The sequence below is a fragment of the Chrysoperla carnea genome, chromosome 2, assembly GCF_905475395.1.
Source record: "Chrysoperla carnea chromosome 2, inChrCarn1.1, whole genome shotgun sequence".
In the NCBI taxonomy this organism is placed as follows: domain Eukaryota; kingdom Metazoa; phylum Arthropoda; class Insecta; order Neuroptera; family Chrysopidae; genus Chrysoperla; species Chrysoperla carnea.
In genome coordinates, this window is record NC_058338.1 from 2919848 (window position 1) to 2936897 (window position 17050).

Below are 17050 nucleotides of genomic sequence, written 5' to 3' on the forward strand. Positions count from 1 at the left end.
ACTTATTTTAATTAAATATACTTATAGATGAATTATTCTTTCATTTCTATTAAATAAATTTCACTTTCCCTCGACTTTCTGGATTATCTCCCGGGTTTTCCGGGAAACTTTGAGGTGGAACGTCTTTATGGAACAGCTTGAAGAGAAGATATATATGTGCTATTTGAATTAAGCGCCTAAACCAAGGAAATAATCTGTAAAATAAAAAAAATAAAAATAGAAAATTTCTTTATTAAACTATAAACGATGAATTCTATACGACTGAAAATATGTATAAATTATTATTATAAATTAATTTAAACCAAAATGTTATTATTAATAAAAATAAGAAATAGTAAAACACTCACACACACTTTTTAAATCAAATGAAAATTTATATAAATATATAAATAAATAAAAAAAAAACAATTATACATAATTATAAATAATTTATTAAAAATTAATTTAGGGCCTATGTATTGTACAGTTTAAAAAAATTTAAAAAAATTAAAAAATTAAACAGAATATTAAGGGGAGATTCAAGTCAAACATTACCATTAAAGTGTTTCGATATCAAAACGAAAGTGGTGGCAAAAAAAAAACTAGAAATTTTGTGTATCAATTAATAAGTATTTAATACGTCTTCTGTATAAATTTCAAATCGATACTTTTGTACGGTTTACGTAAATTAATTATTAAGAAGTAAAAACAAATAATTGACTGAGTTAATTGTTGAAATACCATGTATAGACAGTGTTGATTGCTCTGTAACATTCAAATATACTTAAAACATATTATACGATTTGCGCATAATTTGCACTTTCACGAGTAAACAGTGATGTTTACGAAAAAATGTTTCAAACAAAAGTTGTTTATTTTTTTATATGGAACATTATTTACATTTAAATTTTTGTTCTATCTCTAACGGTTTGCAAAATGGGTCCTACGCACTCATGGGTCTTCATTTACGAACTCGAACTCACTTGATATCTCTTTTCGTTTTTGAGTAATCGTGATGACAGACGGACAGGTGACAGACAGACAGGCAGACAACCGAAAATGAACAAATTGAATGATTTTATGACTACCTGTACCAAAATTTTGTTCATAGCATCAATATTTTTAACCGTTACAAACTTGGGACTAAATTTAGTATACCTTGGTATGTACCATATACCAACACACATAGCGGTCAAACTTATAACACCTCTTTGCATAACTTTTTTTTTGTTGATAAAAGCACTGAATTTTTCACAAAAGACGTATAAAAGAATGATTGATTAATTGATAAATAAAATTTCAAATTTTTTTTAATCATTTTTCATATTTTTCGATATCAAAATACCTTAATTCACGTCACAATTCTATTTTAGAAAAAAAAAAATGTAGACAAAATTTACAAGATTAGAAACAGATAAAAAAAAAACCATGAATTTATGCATCGAAAAATATATACAGAGAGTAATAAACTTTCAAAATTAAAAAATTTAAAAATATCTAGTTTTAAAAAACACACTATCTCCTAAAAAAAACTAAAAAAGTCTTGTATGCGCCCGTTTATTAATCCTAAAATTCCCCCTTAAAAAAATGTGTACACTGTACTTAATTGTAAAATGATTTGTATCTTAAAAAATTAAATATTAAAAAAACAAAAAAAAAAACAAAATGGAAGATTTTAAAAAAATTATTTGTATATATTTAAAAGAAAATTGAATATTTAAAAATAAATAAAAAAGTTTTTAGTGTAAAAATTATCAAACATTTCATAAAAATAAAAACAATTTCCAATTATTAAATAACATTATAATATAATGTAAATATCTTTACTCAGGACTAAGGCGCCATTTTATATAAAAAAAAAAAAAAATATTCAAAATAACCATAATTAAAAACAAAAAATATTTCAGAAAGAAAACCTTAAAACATTTAATAAACATTCCTACAATCAATTGAACAAATTCAGTCTAGCTCGACGATAAGTCTGTGGACGTCTTTTACGAATGCGTATACAGGGTGTCCCAAGATTTGATCGACGTAGGTTAAGAGCGTATTCTTTGGATAATTTTAAGTTGAAAGTGCCTTATACACTTTTGTCCAAAACCCAAAATTTAAGGAGTTATGTGCACTATTAATGCTTTATTAATTGAAACATATAGTTAAAAGTCAATTTTGATCACAAATTTGGAAAGTATGGCCCAAATTTAGTAAGATTACATACTTGGTTTATCGATATTGCATAAAATTTGGATGTGATAGAGCAAAATTTAATTTTTTGGGTTCTGATGATGTCATTAAGTTAAAAAACTCTATTTTTTATAACACAGGCGAATTTGATCGGATCTTGTTGGAATTTTTTGAAATCCACTAATTTTGGGTCATTTTTTAGCTGTGATGTCAATTTTTCGCTACCTATCACTTATGGGCTTAATTCCGGGATCAGGACTCCACATTCTTGAAACCTATTAGAGCTTGGTTAATTTTGATCGGAAATTTGAAAAGTATCACTCAAGTTTAGTAGGATTACTTACTTGGTTTATAAAAATTAGATAAAATTTGAATGTGATAGAACAAAATTAAATGTTTTAGATTCTGATGACGTCATAAAGTTAAAAAATTCGATTTTTTTATTACACAGGCAGATTTGATTAGATCTTATTGCAATTTTTTTTCAAACCCACAAGGCTTCTGAACTATTAGGTTTTAGACAGATGTATATCAGGCACTTTCGACTAAAAATTGTGAAAAAAAACACGCTCTTAAACTCTGTCCATCAAATCATGGGACACACAATATAGTTTCTAATCCCAAAATTAAAAATTTACTATTTTAACAGCGTTAAAAAAAAAAAAAAATTCAATGCGAACCTGAGCTTAATCATCGACGAGTTAATCTGAATGCAACCAATTTCAAATTATTTTTGTATGTATAGTGCGAACTTTTTTTCGGAATCATTTTGTTTTTTTCATTTTGAGCACACTTTCAAATAAATTTTAAAAATTTTAATTCTCTTAACAGTGTTATTAAAACAGCTTTCACAAAAAGGTCAAATTGATGGAAAATTATTTAGAAGATTCACAAAATAATTAAAACAATTTCTCGTAACGTACTTTTATCAAAAAAATCTTTCACTCTTAATATCTTCTTTGTTCGCACTATCAAGTCAATAGACAGTGTGTCCACGGATAGTGACTCCAAATTTTTGGCTACCTTGTACATTATTTCGAAGTTTTAAATATACCTACATACTTTTCAGAATAAACAAAATTTTTTATAAAGAATAACTTTTTTTCTTAAAATGCAAAATAAGAAAATTTACAAATTTAGTTACCTCTATCCGTGGACACACTGTATTTCCATATCTTTATAATTCTCCGGTTTTGTCCAATAATTCTTTGCAGGACAATTTTTAGTTATCGTGCTGATTGGATTGTCTGAAATTGATTTGGACTATATTGTTCGTAAATAAATGATTACGACCAGTTAGATCAGTTAATTGGCTGAACCTATTTACGAAAACTTGTATATCTAATTAAAAACGTCCGAAAACTCGATTTAATTTCAGCACAAATTAACTATTCAAAAAAAAATATACATATATATATATATATATATGTTTTAATTGTTCTAAACAAAAAACGTTATTTCCAATGTTTTGAAAAAGCGACAATTTATTGTACTTACATTGAAAATATTTATAAAAAAAAAAGAAATAATATGACTAAAATTTCGATAACGGAACCTTTATCTAAAAACGTCGGTATATTCATGCAAATGCGGCTTTATAATCTTTTAATAGTATTTCTTTTTCCATGAAAATAAGAATACAGTGGAAAGAACATGGTATACAATCTTTCCTCTTATGTTCTGATTTTTCTGATATTTTATTTACAATGTTGCCATCTTTAAAGAAAACTTTACATAAAATTAAGTGTCTGATATCCCGGATTATTTGATAATTTTAAAAGAATACTTATAACAATTCCTTATTATGTACTTTATGTAAATTCTGTTAACGAGATTTTAGACAATATAAAAAATATACATGTAAAAAAAATTCTTTTAATAGTTCATAGATAGTTTGCAAATAAGGTACGTCGATTTTTACCGCTTGCGGGCAAATTGTGAATTATTTCATTTTGAAATTATTACTTTTAACACAGTACCAATAGACGAACTCACAGAAATGTTAATTGTAAAAAAAAAAACTTTAAAAACTAGCTAAATTGACGTGAAAATTTTATTTTTTTTACGATATTTTTATAGCATTTTATTACATTTACGTGATACAAAATGCCTAGTCAATTAGTTGACTAGTCATATGACGGCCAAACTTCTTTAAGGGAGTAAGGTTATGCACTTGGGACAAGCAAGAGGAAGCAACCAATACTAAATATATGGAGCATCTTTGACACTACGATCTTTAAGAAAAAAATTCATCGAGTCAAATTTTAATAATAATTGTTACACAAGCATAAAAATACTTTAATATAATGAGAAAAATTAATAAATATGGCGTGATAATCATTGATTTATATTTATTTTATTTTATTTTTTTGAAGTATTTTTAATAATAAATTTTGCAACACTGTAATATATAAAATCACGATGAATGTCAAGTTGGTACTACTGTTTATGCAATGACATTCCATAATAAACATGTAAATAAACACAATAAATTTGGAATGAATCTAAATAAACATAATAATAATATTTAGATATAAGGGAAAATGTTAAAAAAAAAATGTCATAATCAGTTGCCAGTGACCATATAATACAAGAAACAACAGCAACACCGCTTTTAAAATGTCTATAGGTAGCACATGGCATTGAAATAAGCGCGAAATTTCATTTGTATTTAAAATAGTCTTAATATGTTTTTTAGATAAAAATATTTTATATAATAAATATATATAAACAGTGGTACCAACTTGACATTCGTCGTGATTTTATATAACAGTGCTGCAAGATTTTTTATCATAAAAAGGACTTCAATTAATTTCAAATAAAATATATATAAATCAATGATTATCACGCAATGTTTATTCACTTTTTTCATAATATTAAAGGGTTTTTATGCTTGTGTGGCAATTATTATTAAAATTTCACTCGATGAAAATTTTTTCTTAAAAGTTGGTAATGCTCGACACACCTTCCTCAAGTGCATAACTTTACTCCCTTAACAAAACACTGGCATCGGTTGTTTTTTTTTTTTTTGTGATGCATTATTTCAAACTCTACATCTCATGTTTTTAAAATTTATTAGTTAATTGAATTGAACAAAAAAAATAAATCATTATTAATTGACTTACCTTAATTCGCATAATTTATAAATAAAATTTAAAAATAATAATAAATTAAAAATATGTTAACATATATATACAACGTGTTCTATTATGGACTGCAAAAACTAGCTTCCGAAAATAAGCTCATCAAGAGCAACCAAAAAACTCTGTCAGTGAATGAACAAATGTATCAATTTTGTCATATCCGTATCTCCCAAATTAGATCACAGATCCAAATTTGGAAAAGAGTTTTTTTTTGTTTCTCTTGATGACCTTATTTTCGGAAACTAGGTTTCTGCAGTCCATAACAGAACACGTTGTAATATATATATATATATATTGTAATTACCCTATTTTTTCGGGTAAAAATATCAACAAAAAAAAAACATGAATGAAATAAATAAATAGTTTTGATTTAAGTTTTAAAATGTAAAAAATTAGCTTTCGTTTTGAATCAAAAAATTATAAATATATAAATAATATATTATATATATATATAATAAATAATATACATAGAAAATATATTCCAATAAAAATATTTGATAATGAAAATAATTATCTTATTTCATTTATAATATTAACCATTTCCCCCCCCCCCTTCTTTTTAAGTCCTGGCGGAAGATCAATTCTTAAATCAGAGACCCATCTTAGCTAGGACGAATGCAACTCTTGAGCGTTTAAATTAGTAATCTACCTACTACTTGGTGTACCACCATTTATGATAATTAATGAACAATTACATGTACGGAACACCAAGGTGGATACGTTTAGACACGTAGGAACTGATTTTAAAATAACAGTTTTTCCTTTTGTAGTCGACGATGTTTGTTGTGAACCCTGAATGTGTTTTTTGTTTAATTTAATAGAGCCCTAGTAGAATGCTCATCGGTATTGTTTAATACTTGACGATCACTCAGGCTCTTCCAAAAATTATGCAATCCTCTTCATTGGATTGACTACGTAAATTCAAATGAAGATCATATGTAACCAATTACGTACTTTAATATATACACATACATTCAACATACTTCTAGCGCGAGCTGACATACAAGTTACATTTGTCTAGAACCTTATGTATCTTCCTGCGTGCTACCTCTATGTTTCACTTATTGAACCAATAATAATAATAGTACAAGTTATCAACATTTACCAACCAAGCAATGTATACATTGCTTGAGTTTTTTGTAATGTGAAAATACTACCACTAGCACTTAATACTTTCACCAAAAAACTAAATTTTTTTTATTTTTTTATGTGGGATATTAATTAGCATCAAGAAAGGATGCAGAGCGGAGGAGAAAAGTACGGAAGCCTGAATTTCTTTTAAAAGTGTCTACTAAGTGTTATAATTTGTCTTACGTAGTTAGTTAGTTAGTTAGTTTATAATGCTTGAATTAGCCTTTTTCCTTAAAAGATCCGATAGATGGCAGGAAATAAAAACATAGGAAAAAGGCTAATTAAAACATTATATTTTTTAAATAATATTAATAAAAAATTTTAACTAACTACATAAGACAAATTATAAACATTATCATTAAATTTAATTATTATCATTAAATCCGGACATACAATTATTAATAATTCCAGACAGTTTCGGAAGTGGTTAATTAAAGAATAGTCATTACCGACTGACATTTTCAAAAAGGTTTGTTTCCATAATGTCCCACAAGTCACAAGTGCACTTGTTTAAAGTGAAATAGTTGGTTTTATATTTGTGGGTAGACACTTTTAAAAGAAGTTATGGACACATTCAGGCTTCCGTACTTTTCTCCTCCGCTCTGCATCCTTTCTTGATGTTAATTAATATCCCACATAAAAAAATAAAAAAAAAATTTTATTAAAATTCACCTGTTTTTTGGTGAAAGTATTAAGTGCTAGTGGTAGTATTTTCACATTACAAAAAACTCAAGCAATGTATACATTGCTTGGTTGGTAAATGTTGATAACTTGTATTATTATTATTGGTTCAATAAGTGAAACATAGAGGTAGCACGCAGGAAGATACATAAGGTTCTACACAAATGTAACTTTTATTTCAGCTCGCGCTAGAAGTATGTTAAATGTATGTGTATATATTAAAGCACGTAATTGAATGTACCATTAATATAATTGGGAGTCATATTTATAGTCAATCCAATGAAAAGGATTGCATAATTTTTGGAAGAGCCTGAGTGATCGTCAAGTATTAAACAATACCGATGAGCATTCTACTAGGGCTCTATTAAATTAAACAAAAAACACATTCAGGGTTCACAACATACATCGTCGACTACAAAAGGAAAATCTTTTATTATAAAGACAGTTTCTACGTGTCTCAACGTATACACCTTCGTGTTCCGTACATGTAGTTGTTCATTAACATAAAAAATGGTGGTACACCAAGTAGTAGGTGGATTACTAATTTAAACGCTCAAGAGTTGCATTCGTCCTAGCCAAGATGGGTCTTTGATTTAAGAATTGATCTTCCGCCAGGACTTAAAAAGAAGGAGGGGAATGGTTTAAATTATAAATGAAACGTAGACACTTTAAAAGAAACAAGTGAAAACAAACAATTGCCTGAGTTAATTGTTGAAATACCATGCATAGTCAGTGTTGATTTCTTTAATAATACATACATATATGTGACATATAAATAACTGATATACAAGTACAGTACATAAAATTTCCGCCTAAATGGCGCCCTCACGGGTAAACAGTGATGTTTACGAAAGAACGTTTCAAACAAAAGTTGTTTACTTTTTGATAAGGAACATTTTTTACATTTAAACTTTTCTTCTAACTCTAACGGTTTACAAGATGGGTCCTACGGACCCAAAACCCAATTGGCCTATGATGCTCATTTACGAACTCGACCTCACTTTTTACGTCCTGAGTACGCTGTAAAAATTTCAGCTCGATGTCTTTTTTCGTTTTTGAGTTATCGTGTCCACAGACGGACGGACAACCGGAAATGGACTAATTAGGTGATTCTATGAACATCTACAGCAAAATTTTGTGCGTAGCATCAATATTTTTAAGCGTTACAAACTTGAGACTAAACTTAGTATACCTTGCATATTACATATATGCATGGTATAAAAGCTATTGAGACATTCAGGCTTCCGTAGAAAACAACAGTTTTCTGTCAAAAATCTGACAGAAATGATTAATTATAAATAAATATGTAAACACAATATTTGATAATAAATACGTAAGAATAAGTAAGTCTTAATTTATGCAAACACAAAATGTAGATAAACGTTATCAATAAAGTATTTTATCAATTTATTCAATAATATATTTATTTTTTTATTTTTTATAGGTTAAAATTATTACACAATTTTTAAAAAAAAAAAACTTTTAATTTCCTTCGATTTTAAATTGTTTTAATATTAAAATTGATTTGTAAAAATATATCAAATCAAAAAACCCATAAAATTAAATTTAGAAATAATTAGATTTAGTGACCTTTATAAATAAATGACGTCGATTTTAATTAATTTCTTGATAAGGTTCTATTATCATCAAAGCTGACTATTCGATTTTATAATTTCTGTTTATTTTCTGTCTATCAAAGCAATTAAAATAATTAATTAAATGTTTATATTAAAAATAATTTAGGTATGTACCATATTCAATTATTTTCCCCTCAAAATTTTAATTTGAAAAATATTTAGGATAGTTTTTTTTTTTTTTTTTTTGGAGCAAACATGCATATGTGGTATTATTGGAGTACAGATGTGAAAAATTTTCTATTCGAAGGATATAATATAACGAGTGGTTTTGGTTTATTTGCAACATGTTTAATGTTATGTGCGTTCGCGATTTTCTTTGAATTTATGAAAGTGTTAAAAGCTCGTTTAAGACAAAGTGAATTACGTAAACGACAACAGAATTTACGAAGTATTTGTAACAATAAAGAGGAAATATCGTTAATGGGTGGAAGAAATAATGTTTCTCCAGTACATAAGTAAGCAAAATCGTTAACAGTGTTAAAGTAGTCGGGCTGTTTGAGAGCAAGTACAGTGAATGTTCATTTTGTTTGCGGTAAATGACCTAGTTCAAAGGCTCTTGATCACAATAAACACAGTTTTGGGGTCTCTTGCAGCACAAAATTTTAAATTTCATTTTAAAATTGTGATTTTTAACATAGTATTTTACAGAAGAACTCACAATAATGTTAACGCTTTTGACGCTTTTACGATATTTTTAGAGTATTTTATTACATATACGTGATACAAATTGCCTAGTTTACGATATTTTTAGAGGATTTGACACAAATTGACTAGTAACGTGACGGTCGGGCTACTTTAACAGTTATATTTCGCGTATATATCATATACTAGCTTTATACCCACCCTCCCTCGTTCTACCTCTTATCCCCTTTCCATAACACTGGAAATAGGGATAGGGATTGTTTTACACAGGTAAAATATATGTACAGTTTTCAATTTCTTTTTTAAATGTAAAATAGACATAATTCATTAATACTCCAATTAACGAGGCTTTAATCCTTAAAAATGAAAAAAGTTTTAAGTCATTTCCACGAAAATTAACGGAGTTATAATGAAAAGAATGTTTCTCGTACCTTTTATTTTATGTTTCGTTTTTAACATATATTTTTCCATCCTCTGGAAGAGGTGGTTAACACCCCCTAGAAAAAAGCACCACTAAACATCTGATATAACTTTTGACCTAGAGGGTGAACAAAGCTTATAATCCCAAATTTTCAAGTCAATTGGAGTTATAGGAAAGAATTCAGAGATTTAAGTCTCGTTTCCTGGAGTAATGAGATTTTCTCTCATCAGAAGAATAATGTATGTAGTAAGAAAGACACGACCTGTGTCTAAAGGGTTAAAAATTATAATAACAGAATGAATTCGCTTCCTGATTGCTCCTTTGAGAAAATATTCCCATCAAAATCATAGTAGAATTAGAAAAGGTATGTTCCCATTCTATTCCTACCTGCGCAAGAGCATACCTTATCTAATTCTACTATGATCTAAGTGATATTCGATTCTAAATACGTTCTTAAATTTTTTTTTCAGATACGTAATATTTTGTAATGAATTTTCATTATGGTTTTTTCAAGAAATAATTGGTTATGGCTTAATGTTATCCGTAATGATGTATAATGGCTACATGACTATTGCTGTTGGAATTGGTGCTGGTATTGGTTACTTTTTATTTGGACAAACGTTATTAAAAATTAATAAAGAGAATTGTGCAGTGAAGAAAGAAAGTTTATGTTTTATGACATGCCACGAAAATGGTTAGAAGCAATCATTCTTATTTCTCAATTTTTAATCTCCGAACCAAAAAAAAAGGTGTCTGTCAGTCTGTGGCATCGTAGCACCTAAACAGATGAATCGATTTTGATTTTTTTTGTTTCGTTTAAATGGTAATTTAATGGGAAGTGTTCGTAGCTATGTTTCAAGTGCAAGTTTAAGTTCCTAGCGTCAGAAAAGGTTAAAGATATCGACAGAAAACTATTAGAAAAAGTTTCCCATTTACTTCCAACCATTGAAAGGACTACTATAATAAGTTGGAATTGCAGCTTTCAAAATCCTTACGGCATATGTTTAAAATCCTTCTATGACCGTAACAGAAAGCGAAACGTACCTTAAACGTTAAATTTGTTTGTTTCAGATAATGCTGGTTTAATAGTGAATGCTGAACAGAATCCGAACTCAACCGTAAATAATTCTATCGATGAATCGATGTCTTCTCAAGAGCATATTGTTACTGTTCACAATCACTCGAATATGAATGTCGCTTAATGAATCAAGTGATGCAATCTCGATCTTGATATTGTAAATCAATAAAATCAATATTTTTATTAAATTATTGTTACATTTTTAAAAATTTTATATAGATAAACAAAAATTTTAATTTTTTCTAAAATTGGTCTCATTTATTTAGAAAAACCACACTTGCCACACTTCTTTGTCACTACTTTAACAAATTTAAAAATTTTTCTTAAGCAGGTCTTCGCTCGATCCATGTTTGAAATATACAATGTGGAAATTTGACAGGTTTGGGGTAAGATGTAATAATAATAATAAATAAGAGATATCGAAAATGGATCCCTAGCACCTAACCATGGAGTCTTCTGTGCTCTCCCTGAGAACAATCTCGTCATCCGAAGGCGACACGTCTCCGTGTAAGAGATGATATTTTAATTCAGGCTAGCCGCCACGCAGGAAGCCCACAACTTCTCCGCTGGGATTACCGCAAATGGGCTCGTAACACCTAGACCAAGGGGCCCTCTGTACTCTCCTTGTGGACAAAAGTCACATGAAGGCGTGGCGTCTCCGGTAACAAACGCTACGCAGAAAACCAACAACTTCTCCACCGGGATTTCTCCCAGGATAGTTGAATCTAAGGTTTCGGACGCAAGCATTCTACAATTCACGCCCTACAGGTTTCTGTTGGTACAAGTAACATGTATTGAGGTTCCGTAACCCTATATACAGACTCTACAAGCGGGATCATCAGAGATCAAGAGTCCCAACACTTTTCAACTGTGCTTTATTGAGTTTCAAGCGAGAACAGTCGAATGGCCGAGCTGTGGTTATACAGTTTGGCCTCTCGCATGCCCTGCCCAAAGTCACAGTAATCAAGATGGACTTATCGTTGTCTCTCGGATGAAATGAGTGTTTGAGACGATTCCTCTCGTACCAAGGATTCCGCTGCTTCATTACCTTCGATGTCAGAGTGACCCGTGACTAGTTTGATTCTGTTTTTCAGAGCCAGGCAGCTCAATTCCTCGAAGTATTCATAGACTAGGGATACGATGTAAGATGAATTCACAGAGATAATACCATAGAGCTGTATTGACCGCAGTGAGAGATGTAGAAAGAGACAGAATTTGTAGGCGTATAAGTGAGAGGATGGCAGCTATACTCGCCTACTTTATCTGTCTCTCTCTACTACGATCAACCGCTTGGTGCTGACTTTACAGCTCTATGGTATTATGTATATATTATGCGTGAACTCCAATAACGTGAACTTTCTCCAATTAAAATAAATTATATTTAAAAAATATTCAAATTAAATTTTTATTTGATCACAATTTTATTAATAAATTAAATTTTTTAAATAATAAAATAACAAAAGAAATTTTCAAATAATTTTGGTACAAAAAATCAACAAAACTTTAGCACAATTTATAATCCAAAAATTTCCAAAATGAATTTCCTTAAATTATTTAATATTTATGTAAATTATTATCACTTCCATAGTGATATAATTGTTTACTTTTGTTTCAATTGACATACCTGAACTAAAGATTTTTATAATTTATATTGTGTTAGAATCATAAACGTTTATTAGTGGACATTCTATTAAATAACGTTGTAATTTAATTTATTCCTTTCAGGTATGTTTTTGTTTGTAAATTTAGTGTAATTCCTTTATATAATTTTGTCAATATATTCCTTTCAGGATTAAATACAATCTCGTTATTTATTCAATAAATTAATAACTTACAAATTAAATTACAATCATTTAAGATGGAAAAATTGTTTGTCCACTTAATAAGAAGAAGCGATGAATATTTTGAATTAGCTGGACTATCCGAAGATAAGCGGTTATGGTTTAGCTTACCAGATGAACATAAAAATTTATATGAACATAAGGTATTATCATCAAAAACCACCATTAAAAGTGCAATTGCTGCTATTAAACCGATTAATGGTTTCCGAAAAATTGGCATTAAATTAGATGAGGATTTGAAAAAAGAATATTTTGATGAAGATGGAAACCTTAGCTACAAAAACTATCCGTTACAGGAATCTGTAGTTTTTTTTGATGTGAGTGAAAAACTCCAAGAAGAAAATTTTTTAATTAAAAGAATCAAGGAATTAGAATTAAAATTAAATGACAAAGATGAGATAAAATTGCAAAATATAGAAAAGAAGTTTGTTCTTGATAAATATGACAAAACACAAAACCCTTCTGAGTGGTTTTCTAAATTTGAAAGTGAATGTGACCGAAATAAAATAAAAAGTGGTACCCAGATGATTGAAGCTTTACGATTTTTTGTCGCTGGATCGGCCAAACACTGGTATGAAGGAAATTTGAAAAAATTTGGTCTAACTAATTGGTCTGAATGGCGAAATTCATTTTTTTCCATTTTTATTGACAAAGGTTGGACAGCTGTCAGGAAAGCATATACCTATAAATACTTAGGCGGCTCATTGATCGATTACGCTTTAACAAAAGAAAATTTATGTTTAGAAGTAGAAAGTGATAGTACTATGAGTTCCAGAATAAACTTGATTGTAATGGGTTTACCATCTCAAGTTCAAGATGAGCTAGATCGCGAAGACATTAACACTATAAAAAAATTATACAATGAACTCCGAAAGCTAGATGGTCAATATAATAAACGTTCGAAAGAAAATAAACCATATGATAATCGGCATGAAAAAACAAAATTAGGAGAATCGACTAAAAAGAAACAAATTGATATACCCTTGAAAAAACCATGCTACATGTGTGAAGCTCTTGGTTGGAAAAATCGATTTCATCCCTCTAACGAATGCCGAAATAAAATACTGTACGCTCAGAAAAAAGAATCTAATTTAATTGAAACGAAATCTGATTCAGAAAATGAGGCTGAAATGATGAAAATGGAAATTGACCAAAATTCTTTAAACTAGAGAGCCCGGATAATTTGATTCCATTAATTCATGTAAACGTAATTATTGATGATAAAATGAAAATAAAAGCAGTGTATGACTCAGGATCTAACGTGAGTCTAATTAATCAAAGAGTTGTAGATGTATTAAAAACAAGTTTGTTAAAGCATAACACTGCATTCAAGACAATTAATGGTTTCAATTTTAGTTCGGCCCGGGCAAACATAAAGCTTAAAATTGGAAATATTACAAACAATTTGAATACTTTTGTAGTTAAAAATTCAGAATTTTCTTATGACCTGTTACTAGGTTTAGATGCTATTAAAAAATTTAAACTAATTCAAGACGAGAATTTAAACATATACCAAAAACCTAAAAATGATGAGATGCTCCAAATAAGAAGTAATCAAAATCAGAAGAAATCTTGTGAAATTTCTAACAAAATAATTACAAATGAAAATAAAGAAGATAATATAGATGTAAAGAAAGAAGATAATAAAGATGTCAATAAAGAAGATAATAGAGATGTAAAGAGAGAAGATAATAGAGATGTAAAGAAAGAAGATAATAAAGATGTTAAAAATTTTAATAAAGAAGGTAAAATCAATGAAAATGAAAAAGAAGAGAAAAACACTGAAAATATTAGAATTTACCATCAAGAAGAAACTAATGAAAATCAGTTCAAACCTAAATTAGATCACATAGATGGATATGAAAAAAAAGTAGAACTTTTAAATATTATTGAAAATCACAAGAAAATTTTTGCCAAAAATAAATTTGATGTCGGTAAAGTAAAGTCTAGAGAGGCCGAAATAAAGTTAATGAGAGATGAATATGTTACGGCCCGCCCTTATAAATGTTCTATACCAGATGAACGTGAAATCAAAGATCAAGTACAGAAGTTACTAGCATCCGATCTAATAGAGGAATCTGATTCACCGTTCGCATCACCGGTAACACTCGCATATAAAAAAGAAGATGGAAGAAAATCAAGGCTTTGCATCGATTTTAGAAACTTAAATAAAATAACTATCCCAGAGTGCTACCCATTTCCAACAATAAATGATATAACGGAAAAAGTTTCGAAATGTAAATACTTTACTGTTGTTGATATAAACTCCGCTTTTTGGTGTATTAGGTTAAAAGAAAAGGACCGTGAGAAAACTTCTTTCGTTACAAAGTACGGGAAATTTATGTTCAAAGTATTACCTTTTGGATTGAAAAATGCTCCTGCAATCTTTCAACGCATACTTTCAAATATTATAAGACGAAATAACCTAGATGAGTTTTGCGTCAACTACATGGATGACTGTCTTATTTTCTCACGCAATTGGAAAGATCACATGCAACATATCTCAAGATTTCTTGAAGTAATAGGAGAAGAAGGATTTAAATTAAAGCTCGAAAAGTGTAAATTTGCAGCCCAATCGGTTAAGTATCTTGGCCATTACATTGAAGAAAATAAAATATCACCAGCACAAGAAAATTTAAAGGCAATAAAAAATTTGAAAAGACCTACAGATAAATCTGGGGTTCGAAGTGTTCTAGGAACAATAAATTACTTTATAAAATATATCGATCATAGTGCTCAAAAATTTGAGCCCCTTCACAGATTGCTGAAAAAAAATACTGAATTTATTTGGACGGAAGAATGTGAACGCAGCTTCTCCATGATCAAAGAATATCTGTGTTCCCGTCCAATTTTATCAATTTATGATGTCGAAAAAGATGTTTACATTGACACAGACGCTAGTCAAAAAGGACTTGGAGCGACTTTGAGGCAACCACAGTCAGATGGTCTATTACACCCTGTAGCTTATTTTTCTAGAAAACTGTCAGAAAGAGAAAAGAAAATGGAAACGATTCATTTAGAATGCAAGGCGATAAAAGAAGCCATTAAATACTGGAAATACTATCTTATTGGACGAAAGTTTTTCGTTTGTAGTGACCATAAACCATTGGAAAATTTAAGAACAAAGTCACGAACTGATGAGATTCTTGGCGATCTGGTCCACTACTTGTCACAATTTAATTTCCAGATAATATATAAAAAAGGAAAAGAAAATATTATCGCTGATTTACTATCACGGCAACCAGTTTTAGAATATTTCGAAAATGAAGATGTCATTCAAGTGGTCAATTTAATAGAATTGTCTGAAATAAAGAGGGATCAATATGAAAATCAAAGAGAACTTACAACTGCAAAGGGAACTGAGCGTAGACACGATATTATATTTAAGATGTTAAAAGGAAGAAAGCGGATTTTTGTATCGGAAAAGTTAGGCCTTGAAATAATTAACAAGTTGCACAATCACTATGGTCACATTGGTGTTGCACAAATGAGAAACAAAATACGACAACACTACTATTTCAAAAATTTAGATAAACTTATCATTGACTTTTGTAAAGGCTGTGTGACATGTAGGCAAAGTAAAACTCGCCGAGGAAGATTGATTGGAAAATTGTCAAGAATTGGACCTGCAACAGAACCCTATGAAATATTGTCCATAGATACAGTGGGTGGTTTTGCCGGAAATAAGTCTATAAAGAAATTTATGCACATACTAGTGGATCATTTTAGCAGGTATGCTTGGATTTCTACTACAAAAAGCCAATGCGCAAAAGATTTTATAAATCTTATACATCCGATCGCTAAAAATAATAAAATAAAGTTAATTCTTGCCGATCAATATACTGGACTAAATTCCGTAGAACTCAAAAATTACCTAAATAGAAGAGGTATCCAACTTGTTTTTACAAGCATAGATTGTGCAAGTTCAAATGGTCTCAACGAACGTTTAAATCAAACTCTAGTTAATAGAATTAGGTGTAAAATTATTGATGGAGATAAACGAGCATGGCCTACGATTGCTGCTGAATGTGTTGAAAATTATAACTCAACGATTCATAGCTCTACTAACTATGAGCCACAATATCTGCTCCTAGGCAAGAAATCAAACATTTCGCCAATATATGAACCACCTAGTGATTTAGCTGAAGACCGCCAGCAAGCTTTCATTAATTCATCCAGAAGTTTTATGGAAAATAAAAAAAGAGTTGACAAAAATCGAACAACTTTTCAATTTGAAATTGGAGATCTTGTGTACGTAGAGAATGGGAACAAATTAAATCGCAATAAAATGGACAAAGTTCGCCTTGGGCCTT

At 29.3% G+C, this 17050-nt stretch overlaps 2 protein-coding genes across 2 annotated transcripts; both read left to right on the forward strand.

The window, feature by feature from the left end:
* The first annotated feature begins 8841 nt into the window (after positions 1–8841).
* Positions 8842–11084, forward strand: LOC123293473 (probable low affinity copper uptake protein 2). The gene is made up of 4 exons (XM_044874312.1): positions 8842–8861; positions 8946–9210; positions 10289–10512; positions 10890–11084. Exons 2-4 carry the CDS (start codon positions 8951–8953, stop codon positions 11018–11020), a joined length of 615 nt encoding a protein of 204 aa, XP_044730247.1. The 5' UTR covers positions 8842–8861; positions 8946–8950; the 3' UTR covers positions 11021–11084.
* Positions 11085–12652: 1568 nt separating this feature from the next.
* LOC123291577 lies at positions 12653–14244 on the forward strand. The gene has a single exon (XM_044871912.1). The coding sequence runs from the start codon at positions 12755–12757 to the stop codon at positions 13904–13906; it is 1152 nt and encodes a 383-aa protein (XP_044727847.1). The 5' UTR covers positions 12653–12754; the 3' UTR covers positions 13907–14244.
* The last annotated feature ends 2806 nt before the right edge of the window (positions 14245–17050 follow it).

Coding starts and splice junctions, on each gene's coding strand:
- LOC123293473 (XM_044874312.1), top strand. CDS start 8,951: ATGCATATGTGGTATTATTGGAGTACAGATGTGAAAAATTTTCTATTC. Junction 9,211..10,288: donor AATGTTTCTCCAGTACATAA/GTAAGCAAAATC, acceptor TTTTTTTTTCAG/ATACGTAATATTTTGTAATG. Junction 10,513..10,889: donor TATGACATGCCACGAAAATG/GTTAGAAGCAAT, acceptor TGTTTGTTTCAG/ATAATGCTGGTTTAATAGTG.
- LOC123291577 (XM_044871912.1), top strand. CDS start 12,755: ATGGAAAAATTGTTTGTCCACTTAATAAGAAGAAGCGATGAATATTTT.